We start from the raw sequence: 27,371 nt of genomic DNA, 5'->3' as shown, positions 1-27,371 counted from the left end.
ACTTAGCATATTGTGTGCTCCGTTCCTGGTGTTTGAGAGCTGGGTTCTGATACTTGGCTGCTGGGCTCAAAATTACCTCTAGGCCGGGGCGCCTGGGTGGCTCAGTCGGTTAAGCGTCCAACTTCAGCTCAGGTCACGATCTCGCGGTCCGTGAGTTCGAGCCCCGCGTCGGGCTCTGGGCTGATGGCTCAGAGCCTGGAGCCTGCTTCCGATTCTGTGTCTCCCTCTCTCTCTGCCCCTCCCCCGTTCATGCTCTGTCTCTCTCTGTCTCAAAAATAAATAAAACGTTAAAAAAAATCACCTCTAGGCCTCGGTTTCTCCACCTAAGATGGAGGTAATAATACCATCTACCCCTGATTGTTATGAAACCTAAATAAATTAATATGTGAAAGGTGCCTGGCACATAGTAAATGCTCAGTTAACGTTAGCTACGATCAGAGGGGGTCTTCATCAGCTGATACACACCAGCGTGTCAACCAGTTGTTTGTGGTCAGCATCTGCCACCTCATCTGATTGTCCCATCTAATTGGTCAGTGCCCATCACTAGTCCGTTATTTTGACTGTCCCCCTTACTATCTTATTATTAGCATTGTGAGCTCCAGATATCAGGGTCCTTCCCAGAATCACCTCATCCTACCGCTTTGCCAGTATGACTTCCGTTGAAGTGGTCCTGCTTCCGTTTCCAAAGGGTGCTGGTGATGCAGGCAGACTGGGGTGCAGGCGGCTGCACGGGGGGGCCGTTTGATGAGCATTTGGGGTGAAATCAGAGATTCCCTATCATGCTGCTCTCCTCCCCTTGCTTCCCTGCCCTTCTGAAAAGGAGCCAAAGCCAAGAAAAAACAGCCACCCATAAATAAAAGAGACCACGAAAATAACAAAAAGAAAGAAGAAATCTTGCTTTTGTGGCAGGCTTGGCTGCCGATGGGGTAGATAATGGGGGAGGAAACACGGCCTTTGCGGAGAAAAAGAACGGAACACTTTGTTCGCCTGCAGAATGAATGCTGCTTGAGCAAGAGCCGCTGAATTGGGGTTTCCGATGAGTGAGCTTGTCTTGGGGGAGATGGTGGTGATTAGGCTTACACAAGGCACAGGTGGCATCCCACCCAGAAGCCGTGGGACGGGGGAAGGGGAGACGACGGGGGAAGGGGAGGCGACGGGGGAAGCCGCAGACCTGAGCCGGTGCCTAACGGTGAGGCCAGGGTGCCCAGGTCCAGCCCAGGGGCCCCGCCCCCATGACCTCAGTGCCGCTGGTCACCTGGTTCCTCGACCGGCTGCTCAAGCTGGGGAGCTAGATGCTTGAATTGCTCGGGAAACCCCCAGACCTTCTCTCGCTGTCTTTCTCCGTTCTCTCTTGTGGCTCCTTGCGGGGGAGGTACATCCCAGGGAGGAGAGAATGAGGCCAAAGTGGATTTGCTGATTTACTCGCATGCTGGCCTTCTGGGTTCCAGGCTCTCTTCCTGTCGACACTGCCTGGTGGCCTTCTTTCTCGGTGACTGGCATTTGCCGAATCCTCTCTCTTGCACCAGCTACCCGTCCCAGTCACCTGCCCCTGCAGTGAGTGGCTGAGGCAGGAAGAGGGAAGAGAGTCAGGTGCTTTTTCCTGAGCCCTCGGGGATCCAATCCCAGGATGCAGTGTGGAGGTGCCCACGCTGAGAGGGGGCCGTGGGCGTAGACATGTGTGGAGGCTGGTGTTTGAAGTGACTTTAAGGAGGGCGACTGGAACCTGTGCTGGTTTGGGCTGAGCACTCTGGCTAGCGGAGGTTCCCTGGGGGCACATTCATTCATTCATTCAACCTCAACAAGATGAAGTGCCCGTCTCCTTTGCGCCCAGCATTCTGCTGAGTATTTCTTGTACACTACTTATTATTTTTTTAAAAAGCTTTAATTTGGGGGCGCCTGGGTGGCTCAGTCAGTTAAGCCTCCAACTTCGGCTCAGGTCTTGATCTCACGGTTCGTGGGTTTGAGCCCCCGAGTCAGGCTCTGTGCTGATAGCTCAGAGCCTGGAGCTTGCTTTGGATTCTCTCTCTCCCTCTCTCTCTGTCCCTCTTCTGTGCTTCCTCTCTCTCTCTCTCAAAAATAAATAAACGTTAAAAAAAAAAAGTCCTCTATAAAAAAGCGTTAATTTTTAGGGGCACCCGGGTGGCTTAGTTGGTTGCTTAAGTGTCTGACTCTTGGTTTCGGCTCAGGTCATGATCTCTTGGTTTGTGGGTTTGAGCCCTGTGTGGGGCTCTTTGCTGACCATGCCGAGCCTGCCTGGGATTCTCTCCTTCTGTCTCTCTGCCCCTCCTCTCTCATGCATGCTCTCTCCCTCTCTTTCTCTCAAAATAAATAAGCTTTAAAAAATTAAAAAAAAATTTTTTTTAATGTTTATTTATTTATTTATTTATTTAGAGAGAGAGACAGAGTGTGAGCAGAGGAGGGGCAGAGAGAAAGGAAGACACAGAATCTGAAGCAGGCTCCAGGCTCTGAGCTGTCAGCACAGAGCCCGACGTGGGGCTCAAACTCACGAACTGCGAGATCGTGACCTGAGCCGAAACCAAGAGTCGGACGCTTAACCGGCTGAGCCACCCAGGTGCCCCAGCTTTAAAAAAAAATTTTTTTTTTAAGATTTAATTTTTAAAGTAATCTCTACATCCAACGTGGGGCGCAAACTTAACGGCTGCGAGATCCAGGGTCGCGTGCTCTTCTGACTGAGCCAGTAGTGATGTTCGCTACTCATTAATTCCCCAACAACCGTGAGAGTGGGGTCTCTTTGGCCCCCTTTACCGATGAAGAAACTGAGGTGTAAAGAGGGTAAGTGTCAGGCATTCGTTGCGTTCCCACGCGGAACAGTATGGAACTGGGTGACCCCCCCCCCGCCCCCCTCCCCCAGCCACTCATCGGCTCCCTCACCCCCCAACTTCAGATTCTGATGAGGATGCCCGTTGCGGGGGTTCAGCACGGCTGTGTGCAGGTGCCGGGCCTGTCCTGGGAAAGCCTCGACGCCACCCCACCGGCTGTTGGTCACTAGTCCCAGGAGAGTTGAATGCTTGGCCTACCCATGCCCCTAGGGAGGGGGGCGCGGGGTTTGAACCAACTGTGCGCTGGCCCACGTGGCTTAGACTTGACGCCAAAAGCAAGAGCCAAGGGCTACCCGGCCCACCCTGGCACCGCTGGGAGGAATTGCTGACCAGGCCGACGCTTCGCCCAGCCTGGTGGGTAACCGTGGATATTTCGGGCTGTTCCTACTCGCCCCTGTCCCCTCCTGGGGGTGGCAGGGGACTGCAGGGGTTAACAGAACAACACTTGATCTGCGTGGGCTCCGGAGGAAAGGAGGGAGCTCCTGAGTGCTGCAGAGCTTTTGTGTCATCAGCCGGGGAAGGGAAGGTGCAGTGGCGTGGCCAGATAAGCAGTGGCCCCGACTACGTGGGGTTTCCTTGGCAAATCCGGGTTCTTTCGGCCTGTCCTCACTCTGTGGCGCCTGGGTGCCTGACTCAGGCCAGGGGAGATTCCGGGGTAGCTGGGGACACTGCTGGAACATTCAGACCCACCCGAGCGGGGTGTGGAGACAGGGCCAAAGGGAGGGAGGCCTGCTGGGAACAGATAGAGAAGGAAGAGGGTGATGCGCCCCATTGCCCTGTGGGTCTTCTGTGTGTGACCACGTGGGGGTGGGGAAGCCTTCCCCAAAGGGTGATGGGGGCACTCAGGGTGCAAACTTGGGGGTTTTTTTGCTTGGTTGGTTTTTCTTGCTTTTTTCCAAACATCGCATTGGGTCCCCTGAATAATTCTATGAGATAGTTATTATTCGTTCCAGTTTAGAGATGGAGAAGCAGAAACTTCCTGTGGTCACACAGCTAGCAGTATGAGGAGGGGCCAGGCTTCAGACACAGGTCTGGTTGGCAACAAAGACCATTTTCTTTTCTTTCTTTGTTTTTGGTTTTTTGTTGTTTAATATTTATTTATTTTGAGAGAGAGAGAGAAAGAGCAAGCAGGGGAGGGGCAGAGAGAGAGAGAGAGAGAGAGAATCCTAAGCAGGCTGCCCTCTATCAGTGCAGAGCCTGATGTGGGGCTCGAACTCATGAACCATTAGATGAACTCATGAGCAATGACCTGAGCTGAAATCGAGAGTCGGATGCTTAACCGACTAAGCCACCCAGGCGTCCCAAAGATCATTTTCTTTTTTCTGTGCCAGGACACTTCCCAGCAGTGCTGGAGGGTCACCCCTGTATTCCTGCCTCCCGGAGAGGTGGGGACAGGGGAGCCTGGGGACCTGCCAGGCATGCTGGGGAGGGAAGCCAAGGAGGGAGGGGGGAGAGACACTCCTTGCTTTAGGTCTCTTCCTCCTCCCGCTGAACATACGTTCTGTGCCAGGTTCTCTGAGTATATGCTGCCTTCTAATCACAAAGTAGGTATTGGGATCTCCACTTTCACATGAAGAAACTCAGGTTTTGAGAGGTCGAGTCTTTTCTCCAGGTTCTCAAAGCAGCCTTGATTTCTTTTGACTAATTCTTCCTTGGCCGTGACTCAAGTCAAAAACAACTAGAATCCTCTGAGCGTTGAAGACAGTGGCCAGTCTGTCTGTGCTGGACCGGATCCTGTTATCTGGGGTAGAGGGAGAGCGACGGCGTGTTGGCTGATAGGGAACGATGTCGCTTTGGGCATCACTGAGGCCTGCGTTCAGACACCCGCTCTGCCGGGCCTTGGGGAGGACAGGGAAATGTGCGGTGAGCTCCTCACTCAGTGCCTGCAGCTGGAGTGAGTGCTGTGCCCTTGAATGCTCTTTAGCCTCTCCTTCCCTTGGTTAATGTTCGGGGCTATCCCCAAAGGGAGGCCTTTGCCAAGCCAGTCGGCCCCGGCTGCACCATTTCTGCGGTGTGCCAGCCCTGGGCTGGGCATGGCTGGTGCAGAAGACCAGACACATTCCCCTGTCTGGGACATAGGCCTAGACCTGGTCACCGGGAGACAAGAGCAGGACTGCAGGGGCCCCCTAGCACTTTCGGTGGGCTGGAGACAGATCCAGTCACAAAGGCAGGAGGGCCCCCAGAGAAGGGACTCCAGGAAACACTGTTTACTTCTCAGTTTTCCCCAGGCATGCATCCCACTGGAACCTCACCAGAACTTCCAAGCTGCCCCCCTGCCCCCTCCCGTCTTTTCCTGGGCTCTCATCCCGGGCTGGAAAAAGACTCAGGTGCCTCAGAGACCTGGGACAACCAGATGGAGCCATGGATGGGACCATCACCGCTATGGTCTCTCCCTGGCTCCTTCAGTCCTCTGTGCCCCGGGTTCAACTCAAACTGGCGGTCATGAAACTCAGGCTGGATCTGGGCTTCTGGGGGAGCCTGCCGGCTCTCATCGGCTGGAGGATAGGAGCTCGGGAACTCAGAAGTTTCCATCGGTTGGTATCGGCTGCTCTGTCAGGTGAATACCGCTTTGGCCTGCCCAGAACAGCCCAGGGACTGGGGGTATTGTCTGTGACCCTCTCCTGAGCTGTGCTAGACCAGAGAGCGGCGCACGCCCTGGACCCGGTACCCCTGGGGCCCGCAGAGGCTGGAGAGGGCGAGGGGGCCCTCTCAGGAAAGCTTTTCCCCACCCTTGTAGCCAGCCCAGCTCCCAGCTCTGAGTAAACATCAGAGATAGGATCGGGCGTAGCCAGGAAGGGTGGCAGGGTGCGGCCTGGGAGAAGAATGGCAGGATGTGGCACCGGGGCACCGTTCTGGGCACCCACGCCTCGGGCTATTGTTTAGGGCTGCCTGAGGCTCTCAGCTCTCTGGGGCTTTGAGAGGAAGTGACATTCCCCTGGGACTCAGGCCCTGCCCCACCCCTGCCGAGTGGATCTCTCCCTGGCGGCGCCCCTTGGAGTGGGCTCAGTGAGCTTGGAGTGGGGGGCCTGCAGGCTTGGCGTGTGCCCGGTGGGGAAGTGTAGTCATGGCCCTCCTTGGGGGGTCTGCCTGTCTGCTCAGGCCGTCTTCCTGTACCCCTGGGTCTGAGTCACCCGTCATGCTCCGATGACTGGATCTCTATCTTTATCTGCATCTAGATATTTTTTGCGGGGAGGGGGCTGTCGTTGTAGAGGGAGGAAGGGCTGAGGGTGCAGACTCCTTTGATTCCAATCCAGCTGGGCCGGTCGTTGGCTGATCCGGGAGAGGAAGCGGCTGGTGATTTGTTTTGGGTAGAAAGGGGCTCGTGCGCGTGCGCCCGTGGGTGGGGGTCGGAGGGCCCAGGAGAGGGTTGGTTGTGGGGAGGAGAAAAGAGAGAGGACCGGCACCTGCAGTCAGCTTTGTCCTATAAGAGCCTTGTTCTGAGCGGCTGGCCCTCTGGAGTGCAGGCGTCTCTCTGTGCCTCGTGCCGGGCGCTGGGCTCTGGCCTGGGGCCTCTCTGCCGCCGGCTCACAGACTCAAGGCTCTGGCCCATCAGGGGTGAGGATGGCCTGAGCCCTCTCCCCCAGAGGCCTTGACCTCTTACAGATACTCAGGTGAGAGAAGGCCCAGGAGGAAGGCTGCAGGGGGCCTGGGGAGTGGATGCCCTAGAAGGGAAGGGTGGGGAGAGCAGGGGTGCTGATCTGTATCCCAGCTGGTTCCGTGTCCCTACACCCTGCCTCTAGCCCAGAAGCGGTACTGCCGAAACAAGCCACGTGAGCTGAACCTCGGTTTCTCCATGTATAAAATACGAGTGAGGCTGGGCAAGAGGGGGTGGAGACCGGGTTCACAGGAGCACTTCCTGGGTGGGAGGCCGCCGGGAGTGTACGTACTGTGGACTTGTGACCTCTGACCGGGACCTGGGGGAGCCCAGCAACTCACAGCTCGCGGGAGCCGAGGGTCCTTTGGCTTTTAGACCTCTGGGGAGAGGGGCAGGTGTAGCTGCTGACCTTCAAGCCTCCTGAGAAACCACGTGTGTAATGGAAACATGGCGCGTGCTTTTTGAAGAAGGGGTAAACAAATCGAAGGGGTTTTAAGTCTGGAAAAGAAGAGATTTAAGACTCCCAATAGGGTCTTTATTTATTTGTTTTTTATTTCGGAGAGTGCGAGCGAGGGAGAGAGAGGGAGAGAATCTCAAGCAGGTTCGACACTCGGCGAGGAATCCGATGCAGGGCCCAATCCCACAACTCTGGGATCATGACCTGAGCCAAAATCAAGAGTCGGACGCTCAATCGACTGACCCACCCAGGCGTCCCCCAATAGGGTCTTTAAATCCAAAAGGGGTGGAAAGAGTTTCTTACCTGTCCCAAGGTAAGAGCAAAGGGAAGGGGTTTCCTTTGGTGCCGGGGGGATTTAGTTCGCTAGCCTGTAGGAGCTTAGATGTGAGGGGGAGGCAGCTGAGGCTAGCTGGAGGCTGGGTGATGTGTAGGCAGCTTCTACCCGATGATAACGTAGATGGTCTGACTGATGATGGCTCAGCTTAGGAGTTTTCAACTTTATGAGGGTCAGAAAGCCATACGCATTCAGTAGAAACGATACTTTGAATGTTGATCTTTTCCCAGGCTGGCGATTTTACCCTATGATGCAGAGTCGTGATGCTGGCCAGTGGCAGCTCCCAGGTAGCCACCAGATACACTTCCAACGATTCTGTGCCTGTTTTTTCCTTTTTGGTGCCATATTCAGTAAATTACATGAGCTCGTCAACGCTATTCTACAGTAGGCTTTGTGTAGATGATTTTGCCCAACTGTAGGCGAAAGCAGGTGTTCACGCTTAAGGCGGGCTAGGCTAAGCCCAAGATGTTCGGTAGGTTAGGTGGGGTAAATGCATTTTCGACCTAACGATCTTTTCAACTTCCAATGGGTTTGTTGGGACATAACCCCGTCACAAGCGGAGGAAGATTTGTCGTAGCTGTTGCTTATTATGTGTCCAGGTCTGCCTTGTGCTGTTTTGCTGAGCTGTATACTCCACTCCTTGTATGAATATTCGTTGAGCACCTACTATGCTCCAGGCATTGTGCTAGACTCTGGGGCTACAGTGGTGAGCAAAACCAGGTATATTTCCACAGTGTCCTGGGGTGGGTGGGGTGCGTTCCCAGGCTACTGGGCAGTCTGAAATAAGCACGTAAAGGTATCATTACCAACTGTGATAAGTGTCCTGAAGGCCAAGTTTAGGGTGTCATAAGAATGTAAAACAGGCACATATTATAGAGTCGGGGGTGTTAATGGAAGGCTCATCCCTTCATGCCGGGTTTTCTTCTCATTTTACCGAGGAGGAAATGAATTCAGAGAGGTTAAGTCACTTGCTCAAGATTGCACGGCAATTAATTGGGGAGAGTTGGATTTCAGATTGTACCCAGGTCCGTCTGACCCCAGGTAACTTTTCTCTTAACCACCTGAGTCTAGCCCATCCTGGGCTATAGGACAACTTAATGGATACTCACCCCCTTATTTAATCTTCTCGGGCACTTGTGAGCTGGGGATTATTATACCCATTATATGGATGAGGAGACAAGCTCCGAGTTAATGAACTTGCCTAAGGTCACACAAGTCAGCTGGAGGCACAGCAGGAATTTGAACTCACGTTGGAGAACCCAAAGGCCTGAGTTTTCCAAACTCTGTACCATTGACCACCTGCTAACCCCCAGGTACCTTTGTTCTACAACAGAGCCTGCAGAGGTGGGGGCACCTGTGCAGGGACCCTCAGCTGCAAAGTGGCAGAGCAGGGACTGACTGCACGTGGACTCCGTACCCTCCACCTGGTTCTCCTTTCGCTCTTTATCACCTGCAACGTTTGCTCTGCACTCAGGGAAAAGAGAGCGGGATGGTTTGGGGTTCAGAGCCTGGCACTGACCCTCTGCAGGGGGAGTCTCGTCTCTGTGGGCAGGGAAAGGGGCTGCTCTTTGAACAGGCCTGTGCTCTGGGAACTTGGGAGGGAGGGAAGGAAGGAAGGAGCTGCCCCAGGACCCTCTCCCCCAGAATGTGAGACCCTGGGAGGAGCCCATCAGGTCTGGGCTGTTGCTTCTCCGTCAACAAACGTTGGTCCAGAGGGACCAACCGAGAGCCAGTGCCCGACGTTGAGGCAGGCGCCTGTGGAAATGGAAGGGCCCTTGTCTGGGCAGCAGGGTCTGGCAGGGCTGTCTGGTGGGCACCACGCCCTGGTGAGCGGCTTGGCTGGTCACCAGGAGTCCTTTTCTTTGCGCGTACCGCGGCTTCGCCAGAGGCCAGGATGAGCCATCCGGAGCCCCAGGAGGAGGCAAGCTCCCCAATATAAAGATCCTCCACAGCCCCCGCTGGAGGTACTCCTCGGGGTTAAGTGTGGGTAAAAAGGCCATCAGCGCTCACAGGGAGATGTCCTCGTGCAGCACTGTCCGCCAGAAACATGGTGTGAGCCTCCTGCCTGACTTGAAATGCTCCAGCATCCACGTTAAGAAGTGTAAAAAGAAGTCAGTGAAAACAGTACTTTTAACTCCGTGCATCCAAAACATTGCAGTGTCAACATATAATCAATAACCGTTTATTAATGAGCTGGGTTGCATTCCGCTTTCCATGCTAACCCTTCGAAAGCGGGGTGTCGTTGACAGCCCGTGCGCATGGGTTCTGGCCGCGTTACAAGCTCAGTGGCCGCATGTGGTGAGTGGCTCTGGGAGTGGGCAGGGCAACCCGAGAGTTAATTAGGACTGTTAATCACCTCCTCTGGCTTCACCTTCCGCCCGAGGTGGGGCGGGGGAGGAATGCACGGGGCAGCCTCTTGCGGTGGGGGGGGGGCCTTCCGGCCGCCCGTCTAACCTGCGCCCTGCTGTGCCGCTGGGGTCTCTGGGCTGCAGTGGGAGAAAGGCTTCGAGGTAGGAGCTGGAAGGCCAGGAAGTTGGGACCGAATGGAGGCGAAAACCTCTTAGGACCCGAGTGGGGAGCGCGGAGGCCACCCGGTGGCCCGCCCACGCCCGGCGGAGCGGTGGGTGTGGGACGAGGTGGCGCGGAGCGGCCGGGGATCACAAGCCCACAGGCCCGCATTGTTCGCCTGTCACACTTCCTTTGGCTTTATTGCCTTTGTCCAACACCCTATTGTCTGGTTTCCTTTTGTCCCCCTTTCAGCGCGGCTGCCTTTTATTTTCCAGCCAGCCTGGTTGTTTTCATTTCTTTTGTCTGAAGTTCCTGAGAGGAAGGTTTTATTTTCAGCGGTTTGATTAATTCACAGCTTGAGCCCGGGGTTTGTTTGTTATGTAATTGCTGCCCTCAGCTTCGGGATAATACCCCCTCCCCGCCCGCCCCGCCCCCACGCCCCCCCCCCCCCCCCCCCTGCTCGGGGCCTGGCTCGCCGCCCCTCCCTGTGCCCGGATGGGCCGAGCCGCCTGCTTCCTGGACGCTGTCCAGGCCCCTGCGTGGTGAGAGGGGACCTTGGGGCCGGGCCCTGAAAGCCCTCGGGCGAGCTCGGCTGGGGTCGTGTCTTTTCCCCCCCGGGGTCAGCGTTCTTCGGGTGGGGTCCGCCCCTCCGTCCTCACCCTGCAGTGCCCGGTCCTGGGTCCCGTGCCAGTCCCCAGGGTACCCAGTGGCAGGAGAGTCTGCTCTGGTCTGGATGGCGTCAAATCAAATACATCTTCACCTGTCATGTGCGTTCAGCTGTTTCATGTAAAATCCTGTCCCTGGGCTCTTGGGTCACTGGTTACAAGAAACGTTTTATTGTATGGAGTTGATGGAATATACAATATTATATATTACACCTGCAACTCAGTTTTAGAAGTTTTACTAGATCTGATTTTGGTCTTACACGCCCCCTCCTAAAAATTTTGCACAGGTGTTAGGTTAAAATTTGTATTTAACGATGCTTCTCAAACTAGTGGGTAGCAGCGTCACCTGTAGGGTTTGTTAAAAACAGACTCCTGCTCCACCCATAGAGTTTCTGATTTGTGGGTGACCCACGACTAGCTTCCAAACAAGCCCCCAGGCCATGCGTAGCCTGTGGCCCCCTTGTAGGGACTGCATTTCAACTAGGTGGTTTCACAAAGGGGTGCTCCCTAGAGACAAGTAAATTTTAACAATTCGTAGTCCTCATGAATGCCCATTTCGCAGATGAGGAAACAGGTGTGGAGAGGTTCAGTCGTTTATCCAAGGTCACTTAGCCACCAGTTGAGTAGCCTGTGGGTACCTGGAGCCTCCTGCTGGGTGTCCCCACTGGTCTTGTCACAGTGACTCTAGGGAACAAGTGAACTGTAGACATCTGCTCCTTTGGCTCTGAGGGTGGAATGACCACCAGCAGTCGCTCCCCAGGATCCTTTGATCCCCCAGGTGTCCAGGCAGTGGTGACAGCAGGGGAGGCGGTGATGGGAGCATAGTCTGCTTACACCAAGAATTGCCAATGCATAGGCGGCGATGAGAGCAGCTCTACATGAGGGACTCCAGGTAGATCTAGGAAAATATTTTTCTTCAAGCTCTGCATCTCTCAGCCTGTTATTTTCCCACTTTTGGTGGATACATGGATATGAAAAACAGTTTGCTCTCGTCTTGCCTCTACTATGCGGAAAAAAGAGAATGTGTGTATGTGTAGGGTAGTTGATGCTTGGTTCCCCTTTCAGGGGGTAGTAGGGAGTGGTAGGGACTAAGGAAAATTGGCTTGTCCTTGGGGAGCACCTGCGATTCTGCTACTTAATCCTAGCCAATGATTGTCCCGGACAAATTTCAAGAGAAGTTCAAATCCGGATTTCAGATTTCATGTGATGTCTCACGATTTTTAAGTTTTGGTACCTAATTACACACACACACACACACACAGTTTTGGCTTAATGGGCTCAGAAACCGCGAGTTGACCATCTCTGCCCTCTCTCGGTGGACCGTTCCACCAACTAGCCCCAACACTGCACCAGGCGGGGACTGCTGAAAGTTGGGCCCAGTTGGCCGTAGACCTTCCTGTTGAAGAAAAAGTGCGGGGCAGAAGCATCTCTTCTGGTTTTTCACTGTGGGTTCCAAAGGGAAGTTTGCGCTTTGCGATGATGGAGTCGCTGTATCCACCGCCACCCGTTTCATGCTGTTCCTCCCCCCCCCCCCCCCAGGATGTCCATGAGGAGCCCTGGCTCTGCCCAGCTGGCCCTGGATGGCGTTGGCACCATGGTGAACTGCACCGTCAAGTCAGAAGGGAAGAGGGAGCTCTGCCACGAGGCCCTCCAGGCCTCAGCCGCCGCCGCCGAACCGCAGCCGGGAGACCCAGCCCGGGCTCCCCAGGATGGTGCTGACTCCCAAGCTCCAGCCCAGGTGCCCAGCACTTTCCCCGGGGCTCCTGGGCCAGTGTGCCCACTTTGCCTCCGTAGCCCACACACCTCTCCTTGAGGCTGGGCGGGCACCCCCTCCCCTCTCCGGGCAGACAGGAAGCAGAAACCTCTATCTCTGGGGCGGGGGGTGGGGGAGGCTCAGGTGGGTGGGGAGGGACTGCCAAGTTCAGTCACGCCACCTGTCTGAGCGGTACATGGGTTCAAATCTTGTGCGTGCTCACCTGATCCTAACTACTCCCCCACGTGTGACCAATCCTTATCTCTGAGGACTAGTGGGGGAGACAGGTAATCCAGCATATGATTTGAGAAAATCAGCCTTCTTACCCAAGCCTGAGAGAAGTCGCTCAATTCCTCATCCTCAAAATGGAGGCGTTGTGGGCTACACGGGCAATAAGGATTCTCGGAGTTCTTAAAAATCCCGATTCCATGCAAGAGATGTAAAAAGGGGGAATATGTAATTAAAAAAACCGAATGAATGAAAATGAGAATTTTAGGGCTGTGGGGAGGGAACCAGCCTGGAGGGGCTTGGGGAAGGGGGAGGGGCAGTGATAGAGGAAGACTTCCCGGAGGAGTAGGGCCTTGAGTTAGGCCTTAAAGAATGGAGAGGGCTCAGGTAAGGAGAGGGGGTGGTGCCCGAAGGAGGGGTGAGGCGGGGGTCCCAGAAGTAACGCACCCAGCTGCAGATGTGGGCGAATGCAAGAGAGTAGTGATTAACAGCTAGCTTGGCACTTGACCCTGCAGCAGCGAACCTCATTCGTGTGCATTAACTTCCTTGACCCCAGCAACAATCCTGATAGGGGAGGTATTAATATCGCCATTTTCAGAAGAGGGAAGTGAGTCAGGTTCAGAGAAGTTGAGTCTCGTGTGGGATCAAGCGCCTCGTGAGTCACTGAGCCTGGACCGAGATCCAGGTATCTTGTCTTCAAACCTTTTGTTCTTTCGCTAAATGCAGCAAAGACCGAGCGAAGGTAGGGAAGGCGGGGAGGGAGGGCCCTACCTGGGGAGGTGGGGGAGAACGGGTACACATGGATTTCTCAGGGTGCACATCACCTCCCTGGGGGCTCAGATGCCCCTGCAGTCTGCCCTCTTCTCGTGAGGGTGGCGGTGACGTTCCTTGTGTTCTGCAGGACTGCAGCTCCCCGGAGAGCATTGGGTGTCTGGAACCCAAGAGACCGGGAGGTTCTGAGGCTGCTTCTGGAAGCCAGGAGAAGCTGGACTTCAACCAAAATTTAAAAGAAGGTAAGAGGCCTGCCCTGGCTGGAGGCGGGCCTGGGGCGGGAGGTGTTAGGAGTACTACTCCTCACCCCCTGGTGTCTTCTAGTCGTGCCAGCCATCGAGAAGCTGCTGTCCAGTGACTGGAAGGAGAGGTTTCTGGGAAGGAGCTCTGTGGAAACCAAAGATGTGAAAGGTGAAGGCCCGGGTGGCCAGGCGGGGCAGGAGGTCCGACCCCCTTTCCCTTCTCCCAGCCTGGCCGTGCGGTCTGGGCCTGTAGGGTGGTTTTGGAAGCTCTTGGTCCCCTCATACCTGCCCTGTGCCCCTCGGGCTCCTGCCCGGCCCCGGGGTCCAGCACCTTCCGTCACCTGGGGACTGAGCATTTGGTCTGGCTCATTCCCGTGCAAGAGAGGCCTGGTGGGAATCCCATTCTGTGAGTATGGATCTGGGCTCTTACCGGGGACCCTTGTGACCTCAGGCATGTCCCTGCCAATTCCCAGGTCTAACTATACGGAATGAGCTGGATGTTCCCTTTTACTGCCGAAAATTGATTCTAGGCCACCGGGACTTCGCTGTATGAATTCAAGGGCGCCTGTTTGGCTTGTGAGCGTGGCTGTTTTTCCGGTGTGGTTGCTCTCCCCCGACAGGGGAGAGCCTTTCGGACCAAATCAGTGCCCAGGCTCCACCCCACCTGCTGAGTGAGAACCCCAGGGGCTGCAGGCCTGGGCATGTGTATTTTTCAAAGGCTCCCTGAGTGATTCCGAGGTGAACGGTCTGCAGCCCGGCACAGCTGTGCCCGACACGAGCTGAGGTGGAGGGCAGGGGAGCACTGGCACTCGCGGTGGACGGCCACCTGCCAGATTCTGGACTCCGCTTTACGTTCATTATCTTCTTAACCCTGATGGCACCCCTGGGAAGTGGCCATTCTTGTGCTCATTTATAGATTGAAAAAACAACACCACCAACAATGAAGTGCAGAGAAGTTGGTTATTTGTCCAACAACTCCCAGACAGGATAGATTGAAATAAGAATTTGGGGGCGCCTGGGTGGCTCGGTCGGTTGAGCGTCCGACTTCGGCTCAGGTCATGATCTCACGGTTCGTGGGTTCAAGCTCCGCGTCAGGCTCTGTGCTGACAGCACGGAGCCTGGAGCCTGCTTTGGATTCTGTGTTTCCTCTCTCTCTGCCCCTAACCCACTCGCATTCTGTCTCTGTCTCTCTCGAAAATAAACATTTAAAAAATAAAAAAAAAAAAAAGAATTTGAACCCAGATCTGTCTTGCTCCAAGGCCTGAGCATGTCCCACTGGGCCCCTCCTGTGGGCTAGTTCTCCACGCCGACGCTGTGCCCTTGGGCACTTGAGGACATCCAAGAAGTGATCCGGGACAGAGATCCCTCCCTACCTGCCCCCCCACCTCACCCTGCCGCCCCCACCAGCGTTTCCAGGGGCTGGAAGCAGCGGTGGATGGTGGGGAACTTCTAGGGTAGCTGCTTGTCAGACAGCAAGCCAGCCGCCCCTCTGGGGCAAGGATCAGTCTCCATCCTCTGTCGCTCAGCCCCTAACAGGGGCCTGGGAAATAGCAATTGCCCAATAAGTGTCAGATGGGTGCGTAGGTGGACAGATGGACAGACGGACATTCTCACTGGTGGCCGTTTCACTGTGGCACAGGGACCCAGGAGAGCCTGGCAGAGAAAGAGCTCCAGCTCCTGGTCATGATCCACCAGCTGTCTACCCTGAGGGACCAGCTCCTGACGGCCCATTCAGAGCAGAAGAACATGGCTGCCATGCTGTTCGAGAAGCAGCAGCAGCAGATGGAGCTGGCCCGGCAGCAGCAGGAGCAGGTGCGCCTGGCTTAGTGTCTTTCTTGCTAGGGGAGGGGGTCTGTCAAGGCCTAGAGGGGAACATGCTAGGGGCAGGTCGCAGAGGGGCCGGCAGCCGGGGCCGTAGTAGTCCCGCTTCCGGTGGTTCATAAGCCTCGGTGGGGGCCAGGGAGTGGAAGGGGCCCGTGGGGCCCTGAGTCTGAGCGGCTGGCTACTTCCTGCCCAACCTCCACCCTTGGGCTCTGGGGGAAGAGAACCTGCTCCTAAGGTAGACTGTCCTGCTGCCTGCCCCGCCCAGTGTGCGGTTTGTCCTGGTGCGGACGTCATGGAAGGCCGGGTGTGGCTGGCTCCGGGACAGGGCTGATGTCCCTAATGTCCATGCCCGCTGCTCTTTCCTGCCACCAGATCGCCAAGCAGCAGCAGCAGCTGATTCAGCAGCAACATAAGATCAACCTCCTCCAGCAACAGATCCAGGTAAAAAGGGAGGGAGGGTCAGAGGCTGAGGGGGTGACAACAGCCTGGAGATGACTGCCAGGGACAGGGAGTGACGGCGGGGGGAAGTGGGGGGGATTAAGCAGAATCAGACATGGCCCTAAGGAGGGGGCTCATTTCTGCTCGAGCCTGGAACCCCAGTTGTCTTCTCCTGCTTTAAGGGAGGGGCCAGAGTATCTTCTTCCCTATCTGGGGTGGAGGGCAGGTGGAAGGAGGTGATGTGGGGTCAAATGGAGCCTTTTGAAGTGAAGACTCGCCCTGCACCGGTCGCTGTACTTCTCGCGTCTGGGTTCATCCTCTGTTCTGGGCTGAGCTGTTTGGGCCCCCAGGGACTCACACAGGGTTTCTTTGCCCTCAGCAGGTCAACATGCCTTACGTCATGATCCCGGCCTTCCCCCCAAGTCACCAACCTCTACCTGTCACCCCCGATTCCCAGCTGGCCTTGCCCATACAGCCCATCCCCTGCAAACCAGGTGAGTGAAGGCGGGGGTTGAGCCATTAGCTGAGACTGTCTTGAGGTCAGGGAAGGAGCTCAGGACCACTCTCGTGCGTTACTTTGCAATGTGGCCTTTCTGGGCCAGTGGAAGCTGAATCCCTTCTTCCTGAACCTCGCTGGGCGAATCGAAAAAGAAATTGCACTTGAAAATGATGAAGCGCTTTCCAGATATAAGCGGATGTAACCCATCTAGTGTCCCCAGCTCTGGTGCGTTTCCTGGACCGGGGTATTAATCCCTTGAACACTATTTCCCGCCACTGAAATCCAGCGAACACAGACTGGGCACCAGCCACACGTCCGATGCCCTGTCGTTGACAGGTGGCTATGGGGGTGATAAGAATGGAGTTGGAGCTCAAGGAGTTTTTACAGTCTGGGGAGGGAGAAAGGATATCGGTAAGCAGGGAGTCTGGGAAGGCTTTCTGTAGAGGAGGTGCCCAATTGGGTCCCTGGAGGTGGACTGGGGGGGGTGAAGCCGGGACCTGAGGCCTGGAGCCTGAAGTCGGCAGCTGCAGCTGCTGGGGGGTTGGAGTGGAGGGGAGCGTGTGACAGGGGGATGGGACAGGCTGGCAGGAGCAGTTGGGGCCGAGCCTGGCATTTGGAATTTATTTTGTAGAATGCAGACGTGCTTGAGCGCTTGGGCTGAGGTGTGTTGTCATGCTGACTGGGGGTGACCAGGAGTTGGAGCCTGGGCCGGTAGGGGGCCGCTGAGGTGGTGGGACAGAGGCAGAGATGGAATCAGTTGACCACGATCACGGGCACCTTGTTGAAAGGTCACGGGACAGGGCGGGGAGGTTGCCCGCAGTTGCCCCAGGAGTGGGGACAGCTTTGAGGCCGAGCCCATCCGGTCTACCCTCCCTGTTCCGTGTGCGAGAGGAGGCAGGTGAATTCCCGTCATGGGCCACAGGTCATGGGTCAGCACCACTGGCTGTGCTCCCACCTTGCTCTCCACTAGACACTCTAGGGTGGGGGTGGGGGAGGGGGAACACAAAGGACTGAAAAAGTCAGGCCCCAACTTCAAGGAAGTTGCCACTTGGGGAGGGGGGAGCACGCCAGCAGCACAAATTCAAGGGGAACAGAGCCGCAGGAGTGAGGAGGGCAGGGCCTGGGGGTTGTGACGTGCAGCGGTGCCTCCGACTCCCTGCTTTCTGGACAAGGAAGGCAGGAAATGCGCCGTGGACGACTTGAACTGGCCAGCCTGCCACCTGCCTTGCTGGCTCCAGAGTCCCCGTTAAGCAGAGGGCCACAGGCTTCCAGATGCCCCTTCCCCAAGCCGAGTGAATAACACCTCTCCCTCGCTCACAAGCCCTGGATGGTGCCACATTGCCTACGGCTCGGAGCCTGCAACTGCCAGGCTCGGCCATCACGGGCCCGTCTCCTTCCCCATTTCTTGGCTCTCACACACCCGCTTCTCCCCCTCCGCCTGCCTGTCTGCCTGCAGCCACCAGCCCCCCTCTTGCTGGCCCCCTGCCCCCCCCCCCCCAAGAAGCCTGCTCCAGCCATCCCAGCCAGAACAATGTTCTCTGGCGTGCTACCCCTGCAGCCCCTGATGCCACCGGCCATGTGGTTAGCGATCAGTGTATACGGCTTCTCTCTCCACCTGAACTGTCCGCCCCTTGGTGCCGGGCTGGGTTGAGGACGAGCGTGGTAGGCTAGGTAGAACGGAGAGGGTGCCGTGTCAGGGGGAAAGGATGGGCTGGGTTCAAATGTCAGGGCTCCCACTTCTGAGCCGTGTGGGCAACCCACATAACGTCTCCTGGTCTCCGTGTCTTTTATCTGTAAAATGGGGTGATGTCCTGAGCGCCGGTTCTACGCCACACACTAGGGATTATTGTGAGCTCGTGCCCAAGCGGGATCACCCCCGGGAAGCTACCTTTGTACCCTGCACGTAGTAGGTACGAAACACAAGCGTCCGTAGAACGAGCCGGTGTGTACCTGCCCTCGGGTCACCGTTGGGTTGGGAAGGGCAAGAAAAGGGTGGAGATCAGTGTGCAGGGCAGGGGGGGGATGAGGGCATCGGAGGCCTCCAGCAGCACTCGGGGGCTGGGGAAGGCCTGGGCTGGAAGCAAGCTGGGCCAGCTTCAGGCCTCTGCCCGCCTGCTGCTGCTGGGACCTCGTCAAGCAGGGCGTCTGCTGTTCTGTGCTCATCCAGGACTTTTCTCCTTGCCGCCTTTTCCGTAGCGGAGTACCCCCTGCAGTTGCTACACAGCCCCCCCGCCCCGGTGGTGAAGAGGCCCGGGGCCGTGGCTGCCCACCACCCCCTGCAGGTACCGCCCCGCACCCCGGCCCTCGGCTGCCTCCCTTGCCTGTGACGGGGCGGGCGGGGGGGGGGGGGCGGGCGGGCGGGGTCCCGTGCTCCCCTTCACCTGTTCCCGCTGTCTCTTCCTTTCCTGCCGCGCCCTTGTCTGTTCCGGGTAGGTTTGTCTTTCTGTCTGTGGCCACGTGTCCCCTCTTGCGCCTCCGTGGGGGGGGGTGTCTCAGCCTCTGGTCTCTGGGTCTCCCGCAGGAGCCCTCCCAGCCCCTGAACCTCACAGCCAAGCCCAAGGCCCCCGAGCTGCCCAATGCTTCCAGCTCCCCCAGCCTGAAGATGAACTGTGGACCCCGCCCCCCCAGCCATGGGGCCCCCACACGGGACCTACAGTCCAGCCCGCCCAGTCTGCCATTGGGTAAGCTTTCTGCCGGGAGTGCGTGATACGACCTTGGGCACGTCCTTCCCTTCTGCGGGTTACAGTTTCTGTAAAACAAGGGGTGAGACCTGCTGTCTTTGGCCTCTTTTAGTTTCTCCACTGTCTCAGAAGATCCCCTGCTTCCTCTCCCCGACCCCACATCTGGCTGGGCACCCCCCCCTCGGGGCTCCAGGCCACTGAGTTGCACAATTTCAGGGAGTGCGATTCTCTGTTCTAGTGTCCTGGCCCAGTGCGCCACAGCCAGTGTAAACAGCGCCCCCTTGGGCATGTGCAGGGCAGCTGTCCGGGAGGGGCAACAGGCAGCACCAACCCCGTGAATAACTCGCAGGAGTGACCTGGTGTGAACCGGACTGACCCCCTCTGCTCCCCCGCCCCCCCTTTCTCCTCCTCCTCCCCCCCCCCTTTCCCATAGGTTTCCTCGGTGAAGGGGACGCTGTCACCAAAGCCATTCAGGATGCTCGACAGCTGCTGCATGGCCACAGTGGGACCTTAGAGAGCTCCCCCAGTACCCCCTTCCGCAAGGTATGGGGGGCCCCCCTGCACTGGGGGCAGGGCGCAGGGAAGGTTGGGGGCTGGGGTTGAAGACCCGGTCTGAGTTTACTGGAGGGATGGCTGTGGGGTGATGCAGAGGGGCCGATGTACAGATTTCATCTGTCAACCCCAGGACCTCATCAGCCTGGACACGTCCCCGGCTAAGGAGCGGCTGGAGGAGAGTTGTGTGCACCCCCTCGAAGAAGCCATGTTGGGCTGCGACATGGATGGTGAGGGCCCAGGGCGTCGGGCTGATGGGCGGGAGGGCCCACGTCTGCTTCCTACAGGGGCCAGGGTGGGTCAGGTTGTGTCTCTCCCCAGTGCCTTTTCTCCCACGGTCTGTCTCTGAGGTCCCCTCCCGTGTCTGTCCCTTGTCAGTCTCTGGGTCCCTGGCTGGACCTCTGCTGAGGTCTTGCTTCCGGTGTCCCTGGCTGCATGGGAGCCTCCCCGTCACCCCCTAGTGGTCAAATAAGGGAGGTCTCTGCCAGCCCTACCCCAGAGGGGCTGCGCTGCCTGGCTGACTCCACCCCTGTCCCCCAGGCTCCCGCCACTTTCCTGAGTCCCGGAACAGCAGCCACATCAAGAGGCCCATGAATGCCTTCATGGTGTGGGCCAAAGATGAGCGAAGGAAGATCCTCCAAGCCTTCCCGGACATGCACAACTCCAGCATCAGCAAGATCCTTGGTAAGGGCCAGTGGGTAGGGGCTCTCGGGGCTCCAGGGGCCATGCCAGCAAGACCTGGTGGCAGGAGCCAGCTGGGTTTACCTGGGGCTTGCTGGGTGACCGTCCCCGTCACGCTGAGCTCCAGAGGAGTCTGGTGGGGTGTGGGGGTCAGGCAGGACGACGTGGGGCAGCTGGGTCCTGGGGTGTCGTACCATTGTAGGGTTGTTCTGCACCCCAAGAACTGAGGAGTGTGGTACATGTGTATACATTCTTTAGCCCCTGATCTCTCCCTAAGCTGTTCTGTTTGCCTGGACCTTTGGAGCTCTGGCTCTGGCAGGAAACAGGGAAGATTGGTGTTCTTGGGCTGTCCCTAGAAAGGTGTTTTGTTTTTTAATGTTATATATTTAATCTATACATCCAACATGGGGCTTGAACTCATGACCCCAAGATCAAGAGTTGGATTCTCTTAAAAAAAAAAAAAAAGAGGGGCGCCTGGGTGGCGCAGTCGGTTAAGCGTCCGACTTCAGCCAGGTCACGATCTCACGGTCCGTGAGTTCGAGCCCCGCGTCAGGCTCTGGGCTGATGGCTCAGAGCCTGGAGCCTGTTTCCGATTCTGTGTCTCCCTCTCTCTCTGTCCCTCCCCCGTTCATGCTCTGTCTCTCTCTGTCCCAAAAATAAATAAACGTTGAAAAAAAAAAAAAAAAAAAAAAAAAAAAAAAGAAAAAAGAAAAAAAAAAAGTTGGATGCTGTTCTGCCTAAGCCAGTCAAGTGTCCTAGTAGAAAGTTTTTTAATTTTTTAAAAATGTTTATCTTCGAGAGAGAGCACAAATGGGGGAGGGGCAGAGAGGGAGGGAGAGAGGGAAACACAGAATCTGAAACAGGCTCCAGGCTCCGAGCTGTCAGCAGAGAGCCCGACGCGGGGCTCGAACCCATGAAGCGTGAGATCATGCCCTGAGCCGAAGTTGCTTAAGGGACTGAGCCACCCAGGTGCTCCTAGTAGAAAGATTTTTTTTCAAAAATTCTGTGTCCTGATTGGAAGCCAAGGAGGCAGGTGGGGTGGGGCTAGAAGGTGGCAGCTGTTTTCAAGACTGAGGCTCTTCTGTCTCTTGTGAACCAAGAGTTCACAAGGTAGTTTGTCCTCAGCAGGGGGCCTGGGGTTGGCTGCTCTTCTGTTCATGCAAATCACGCAGACCAGAGGCCTCTCAGAAGTTGCTGGGTAGTTTGGCATGTGGTTACTCCGTATGTGGACACCCATATACATGCCAGCTTCATTCATTTGCTCAACTGGACATCCGAGGGGCACCCACGTTGGGCCGGGTCCTTGCTAAATGCTTGCACATCACCTAGTCGACCCATCTGGGGACCAAAATCTTGGGGCATGCAGGGGGCTGGGGGTGGTCAGCCAAGCCCAGCACTGACCTCCTGCCCCCCCCCACCCGCCCCTCGGGGGCCGGGCCAGGCTCCCGCTGGAAGTCCATGAGCAACCAGGAGAAGCAGCCCTACTACGAGGAGCAGGCGAGGCTGAGCCGGCAGCATCTGGAAAAGTACCCGGACTATAAGTACAAGCCTCGGCCCAAGCGCACCTGCATCGTGGAGGGCAAGCGGCTGCGGGTGGGCGAATACAAAGCCCTGATGAGGACCCGGCGCCAGGACGCCCGCCAGAGCTACGTGACCCCGTGAGTAGGCCCTCCGTAGGCGGCTGACCCCCTGTGCGTGTGCCTGTGCCCCTGCTGCTCCTGTGAGTGGCCACTAGTGTGTGGCGTGCATGCTTTTGAGTGTGACTCCAGCGGTGCTGTCTGTCGGCTTGGAGCATCGATGTGTGTGGGCGTTATCTGTGTCTGCCTGGGCCTGCGTGTGTGGCCGCAGGGGTGGCCCGGTGGCTCAGGGTATAGGATTGTAACTGACTGTGGGAGACTGGCCACGTGTACCTGGAGAAGCGTGCCTGTGAATCACAAGCTCAATAAAAAAAAAAACTCAAGGGTACTAAGAATGAAGGTGCTTATTATACAGAGGATTCCCGACTTGACAAAAGCAAGCACCTGCATGGATTCTTCTAAACGGGGCTCCTCCCCCCGCCCTCGCCCCCGCCCCCGCCCCGGGGCATTGAAATATAGAACTTCCGAAAACTGGATTCACACAGGAACCTCCAGGAATAGCTGTTGAACACGCTCAGGTTCCCGGGCCTGCATGTGTAAGCATGTGTCCTCTGTTGCGGACAATGAACTTGGCCGTCAGCAAGCGAGCCAGGTGGCTGTGTGCGTGTCTCAGAGCCGTAAGGGTCTTGGGGTGGGAGGGCATGCCCTGAAGCAGGCTGGAGGGGAGCTGGATCGGGGGCGCAAAGTGGGGGTCCATCTGCCCGCGTGCTGCTTCTCTGCCCCCGCAGCCCCCAGGCCGGCCAGCTGCAGATGAGCTCCTCCGATGTCCTGTACCCTCGGGTGGCAGGCGTGCCCCTGGCTCAACCCCTGGTGGAGCACTATGTGCCCCGGAGCCTGGACCCCAACATGCCTGTCATCGTCAACACTTGCAGCCTCAGGGAGGAGGGTGAGGCCGCAGAAGACAGGCACTCGGTGGCTGACGGCGAGATGTACCGGTACAGCGAGGACGAGGACTCGGAGGGCGAGGAGAAGAGCGACGGGGAGCTGGTGGTGCTTACAGACTGATCCCGGCCCCAAGCCGATGGGCACAGCCAGCCGGCCTGGACTACGTTGGTACTTGGACATGCCCGGGAGACGGGCACAGCTGTGCACGTGTAGATAGCCTCCTGAGGGGAGATGCCCCACCACCTCCCCTGTGGCCGCACCCGAGGAGCTGCTGGCCGAGGTGGGCAGGACCTGTAGAGTGGCGATGGGCCGAGCGTCATGGCCCTTGGGGCTCGTGGCCAGCGGACACTGTGTGACCCTCCCTTCCTGCAGGTCTATCACCCCCGGGGTATGGCAGCTCCAGACCTGTCCTCCTGGGGCCACGCGCTTTGTTTCCATTCTTGTCCTGGCTGGACCAGCCCCTGTAGGACCAACCCCCTCCCTCCCTCCCCCCTCCTCACGCACCCCACCCCACCTCGCCACCAGATCGCTCCTCTATCATAGGATCACTTTGTGCAGAAAGGTCTGGCTGTCCCTCGCTGTCTTTATATCTCCTGCCCAGCCTGTTGTGCCTCTGGCTGCTGGAAGTGTGTGTGCGTATGTATATGTAGGTGTGTGCACATGCTCGTGTGTGTATTTCCATCCGCTCATTCATTGCACAAGGTATTTATTGAGTGCCTGCTGTGTACCAGGCACCGTTGCTGAGTTCCTGTGGGTGTCTCTCTCGATGCCACCTCTTGCTTCTCTGGGGGCCTCTTCCTGTGCTTCATTGTCCCCAAATTGCTACCTCTTTGTCAGTCTGGGTGTCTCAGGTTCTGTGTGTCCTTGTGTTCCTGTCCTTGTTTCTCTGCAGGGCTGTTCTTCTGTCTCTGTCCCTTTCTTGGCCTCGGCCTCTGCCCCTTTTGACATCGCTGGTCAGCCTGGGTTTCCGTAAGGCCCCTGGTCAGCCCCTGGGCCCACCAGCCGCCCTGACCTCTCCTGACCGTCCCTTCACTCCCGCCCCGACTCTGCCCTAGGGTGGGTTCCCACAGAGCCATTTTTAGCTCCGAGCAATGTGGGAATGTGTTCAGCCTTCAAGGGCCTCTGTCTTGGTGCCCCAGTCCCTGGTCCCAACCTGAGTGCCAGGAGCTGGGGACAGGAGGATTGATGGAGAGTAGGGCTCCCCCCGTGGCAGCTGGTGAGTAGGGAGTGGGAGGGGGCTCCTCATTCTTGGAAGGGGTCAGCGAGGGGAAGACTGCCTCTCCACCAGCCTTCTCCTCTCCCCTATTAACACTGGGGACCTCGCCTCAGCTCCTCCTGCTCACTTGGGACAGGTCATTTCCCTAAGAAACTCCCATCCCGCTGGCACCTGACTCCAAAGATCCAGAACAGCCCTTGGATCAGGGTGGGAAGGGAACCCCAAATCCCACAGGGGCAGATGTGGATTCTGGGCCTGCCCCCCATCTTCTCCCTACCCCCCCCCTTTCCCTCCAGCCCAACTTCTCTCCAGGCTGTTTCTTTTTTTATGACTGTAAACATAGATAGTGCTTTATTTTGTTAATAATAAGATAATGATGAGTAACTTAACCAGCACATTTCTCCTGTTTACACTTGGGGGATTTTTTTGTTTTCTGTTGGCATAATAAAGACAGACCATTTCAGAATCTGGCCCTTGTGCGGGGGAGGGAGGGAGGCTGGCCCAGGTCCAGAATTTCTACTTGTGCCGCCAGCCCAGCCACCACTGCCCCCTTGTGGCGACACTGGGGAGCTTCGGGCCTGGGACCTGGGAGGCCAGGGAAGACCAGACCAAGCCTCTGGAGTGACTGCCACCACCCACAGAGCCTGCACTGCGAAGACACTGCCCCTGCCTCAAGGAGGTAAGCCAGACCCTCCACAGATTGCCCACCCAGATCCTAAAAAAGGCAGTAGCGAGAGCACTGCAGGGGGTCAGGGAAACTTGGGTTCTCTCTAGAAGTAGCCACGTGGCCTTGGCAGAGGGTCCAGTGTCTCCTCTGGGCTTCATCATGCTCATCTGAAAACACCGAGGCTAAGCTTTACCCACAATTCTTGTCCCCTTGTGGAGAAGGAGCCCTTTGAAAATCTCATGAAAGCTGTGGGCCCTCATCCTGGGCTCGGGCCATCCACATGAGCCTTTTCCCATGTAGGAGGCCCCCAGGATACTAATTAATGAAGCAAGGGAGCTAGTGCTGTGCTTCAGGGCTCTGTGACCTCAGGTTTTGAAGGAGGATTTCAAACATGTATCTAAGAGGACAGTCCATTGGACTTCAAAGGGCTGATAACCAACTTTCAAAGTGCATATTGATAATGATTGATAAACAGACCAACTCTTAGGGTCAAAAATTCCCTTAAGGTGGAATGGAGCAGCAAAACTGAAGGGCAATTCCAATGGAAGTTAGATTTGGGTTGGATTAAGAGAGGTTGTGTGTTCACAACCAGGGAGGTGGTAGAAGCTAGATGTGGTTGATTCCGTCAAGGAATGAAGTCCTGGCCTTTTGATCTAGGGAGGGTCCTGGCTACTGGCCTTTGCTGGTTTTTCCCAGCCTACCTTCCCGGAGCTTTGGGTCTCCTCTCCTTGTCCTCACAACCCCCTGTCCTCTTGAGCCTCGCTGGCCACCCAAGGAAAGACACCCTCTAGCGGTCAGGGGGGAGAATTGCTCATCATCTTAACTTCCTCTATCCTGGCCTCCCACCCTCCGGTCCACACCACCCCGCACACTGTGTTCCTAACCAAATCAGGGCAGTCCGTCAGGACACTCCCAGCCTGGCTCCCTCTCACACCCTGCCTGCCAGTCCTGAGTTCGTCTCCCTTCCCTCTTCCCAAGTCCTCTGTGGCCTTAGGGGAGACTGAGGCCAATACTGTCCTCCTCCTACTATAGGATCCCTTATCCTGCCCTCCTTTCCAGCTGCTGGATTCACATGCCCCACATCCTCTTAGGATGGACAGAGCCCTCCACGAAGACCTCTGGTTGGAGCCCTGTCTCCCCGAGAGGCACCACAGGGTCAGGGAGGCCGGGAATAGAAGATGCTGGTCAGGACCAGGGAGGCTGGGGCGTGAGCCTCTGCTCTGTCTCCTACAAAGGCCGAGGGTCCGAGCTCCTGCTAGACCCTAAGGAAGGTCTGAGGGAGTGGAGCCCTGCCCTCCTCCCGGAGTTGCCACAGCCTGGCCCTCGGAACCAGGGGGCAGGGGTGCTGGTTAGTCTGGGGTGGCAGTGAAAGGACAGGACTCCAGGCTTTGAGGGGGAGGGGTGTCCTGAGCTCCCCCCTCCCCCCACCTGCCCACTCCCCTGGAGAACTGGAGCGATGAGGATGTTTTCTCCAAGGCAGTGAGATGGTACCTGCAGCTTAAGTCCTTTGGTGCAGCTGGTGGCCAGGGCTGTAGGGGCACAGGATGGTACCCGGGGGGCCCTGTCCCGGCCAGCTCCTGCTCACCACTGCAAACCGTCTCCAACGCTGTGACATCAAGGCCCCAGGAGGCTGGGAACGAAGCTGCCTTCACAGTGGTTATTTCTGCCCTCAGCTCCAGAGGTGGCTCTGAGAGGAACAAGGAGGGTGGGCACTGCCGTTTAGTTCACGAGAAGGCCCCGTGCATGAGCACCTGACCCCACGGTACCCCTCAGGGGCCCTACCTGCCCAGCCCTGGCATGGTCCCCAGGCCGGGGCACATCCTTCCCCGCGTCCTCCGTGACTACCCTTCCTGGGCTTGGGACGGCTATGCCTGGGGGCCCGGCCATACTGGATCACCGTGACCTTGAAGGCCCCAGCTGCTGGGGCCAGCTCAGCTCCAGCGGTTGCCATGGCATCCGGTGCTTTTGTCGGCAAAAGCCAAACAGCCAGAGTCTACCTGGCAGGCGGCCACTGCTGTTGCCACTCTTAAGGGCACTGGGTACCTTCTGGGGGGCCGCGGAAGGAGTGCAGCCATAGCAACCTGGGCTGCTCAGAGGGGGCAGCCCCGCTCACCTCGGAGCTTCTCTCCCGCCCGTCCGGCCTTGTGAGAAAGCGACACCTCGGGTCCAGAAATCATCCTTGCGGGCTAGCCAGCAGGACAGCATCCTTCCCCCTCAACAGCTAGGAGCCAGCAGTGGCCCGGGAGGGAGTCTTGAGTGCTCCCCCTTCAGGGTCTCCACTGCTTCACCACCACCTGCCAGGAAGCCACAGCCTAGCTCCCTGGTAGCAGCACCCTCCTGGGGTCGCTTCTAGCCAGACGGTCAAAGGCAGAAGAGCAGGGAAACCAGCCAGCCAGGCCTCGGTGAGCCAGGCGCACGGAGACCGGGGTGGAAAGACCATGAAGAAGCAGGTTGCAGCACCCCCCGACCCCCACTGCAGGAGAACTAGTCATACCCTATACATCAGATCCTCACCATAGGCACTCAGACACCAGAGTGGTCCAGAAATGGCCATTTTAATGCAGAAAACCATGAGAATTTACAAATGAGTCACTTTTTGGGCCAGAGCCAGGAGGCCGTGAGGGCAGAAAGGAGGTGGTGGCCGTTGAGAAGCTGGGGCCATGAGCTCAGCACCTTCACGACCCCTCCGACCCAGGCCCTCGTGTGCCCGGGCGAGCCCTGGAGGTCCCCCCGCCCCTGCCCCTTAGCGCCCACTAATTTCCTAGTGGGAAGACCTTGGGTCAACTTTAGGACAGAAGGTAGACAAATCTTGGAAATGAGGGCCTGGAGGGCACAAGGCAGGAGTCTGCTGGCTGCTGTTGGCCACCCCACCCGTTGCTACACCCCCTGGGGCCAAAC

The 27,371-nt window shown here is 57.2% G+C and overlaps 1 protein-coding gene across 5 annotated transcripts in view; it reads left to right on the top strand.

The window, feature by feature from the left end:
* The window catches only part of SOX13 (SRY-box transcription factor 13), a 47,112-nt gene extending 22,840 nt beyond the window's left edge, over positions 1–24,272 (top strand). For 2 of the 5 annotated variants that reach the window (XM_019432513.2, XM_019432530.2), the window contains exons 2-14: positions 11,939–12,137; positions 13,282–13,393; positions 13,476–13,562; positions 15,033–15,205; positions 15,590–15,658; positions 16,035–16,149; positions 18,351–18,436; positions 18,676–18,835; positions 19,269–19,378; positions 19,521–19,617; positions 19,928–20,071; positions 21,510–21,726; positions 22,434–24,272. In XM_019432513.2, the coding sequence (XP_019288058.1) occupies positions 11,940–12,137; positions 13,282–13,393; positions 13,476–13,562; positions 15,033–15,205; positions 15,590–15,658; positions 16,035–16,149; positions 18,351–18,436; positions 18,676–18,835; positions 19,269–19,378; positions 19,521–19,617; positions 19,928–20,071; positions 21,510–21,726; positions 22,434–22,710 (1,845 nt within the window). In that variant the 5' untranslated portion in view covers position 11,939 and the 3' untranslated portion in view covers positions 22,711–24,272. Of the gene's footprint in view, positions 1–6,255; positions 6,452–11,056; positions 11,292–11,938; positions 12,138–13,281; positions 13,394–13,475; positions 13,563–15,032; positions 15,206–15,589; positions 15,659–16,034; positions 16,150–18,350; positions 18,437–18,675; positions 18,836–19,268; positions 19,379–19,520; positions 19,618–19,927; positions 20,072–21,509; positions 21,727–22,433 lie in introns of those variants that run through there. The other 3 variants (XM_019432523.2, XM_019432503.2, XM_019432494.2) reach the window with 3 other exon arrangements.
* Positions 24,273–27,371: the final 3,099 nt, after the last annotated feature.

This window comes from Panthera pardus, unplaced genomic scaffold (assembly GCF_024362965.1).
Source record: "Panthera pardus isolate Hobbes unplaced genomic scaffold, ASM2436296v1 HiC_scaffold_21, whole genome shotgun sequence".
Classification (NCBI taxonomy): domain Eukaryota; kingdom Metazoa; phylum Chordata; class Mammalia; order Carnivora; family Felidae; genus Panthera; species Panthera pardus.
Note: the sequence above shows the minus strand (reverse complement) of the source record. Positions and strands in the feature narration are given on the sequence as shown.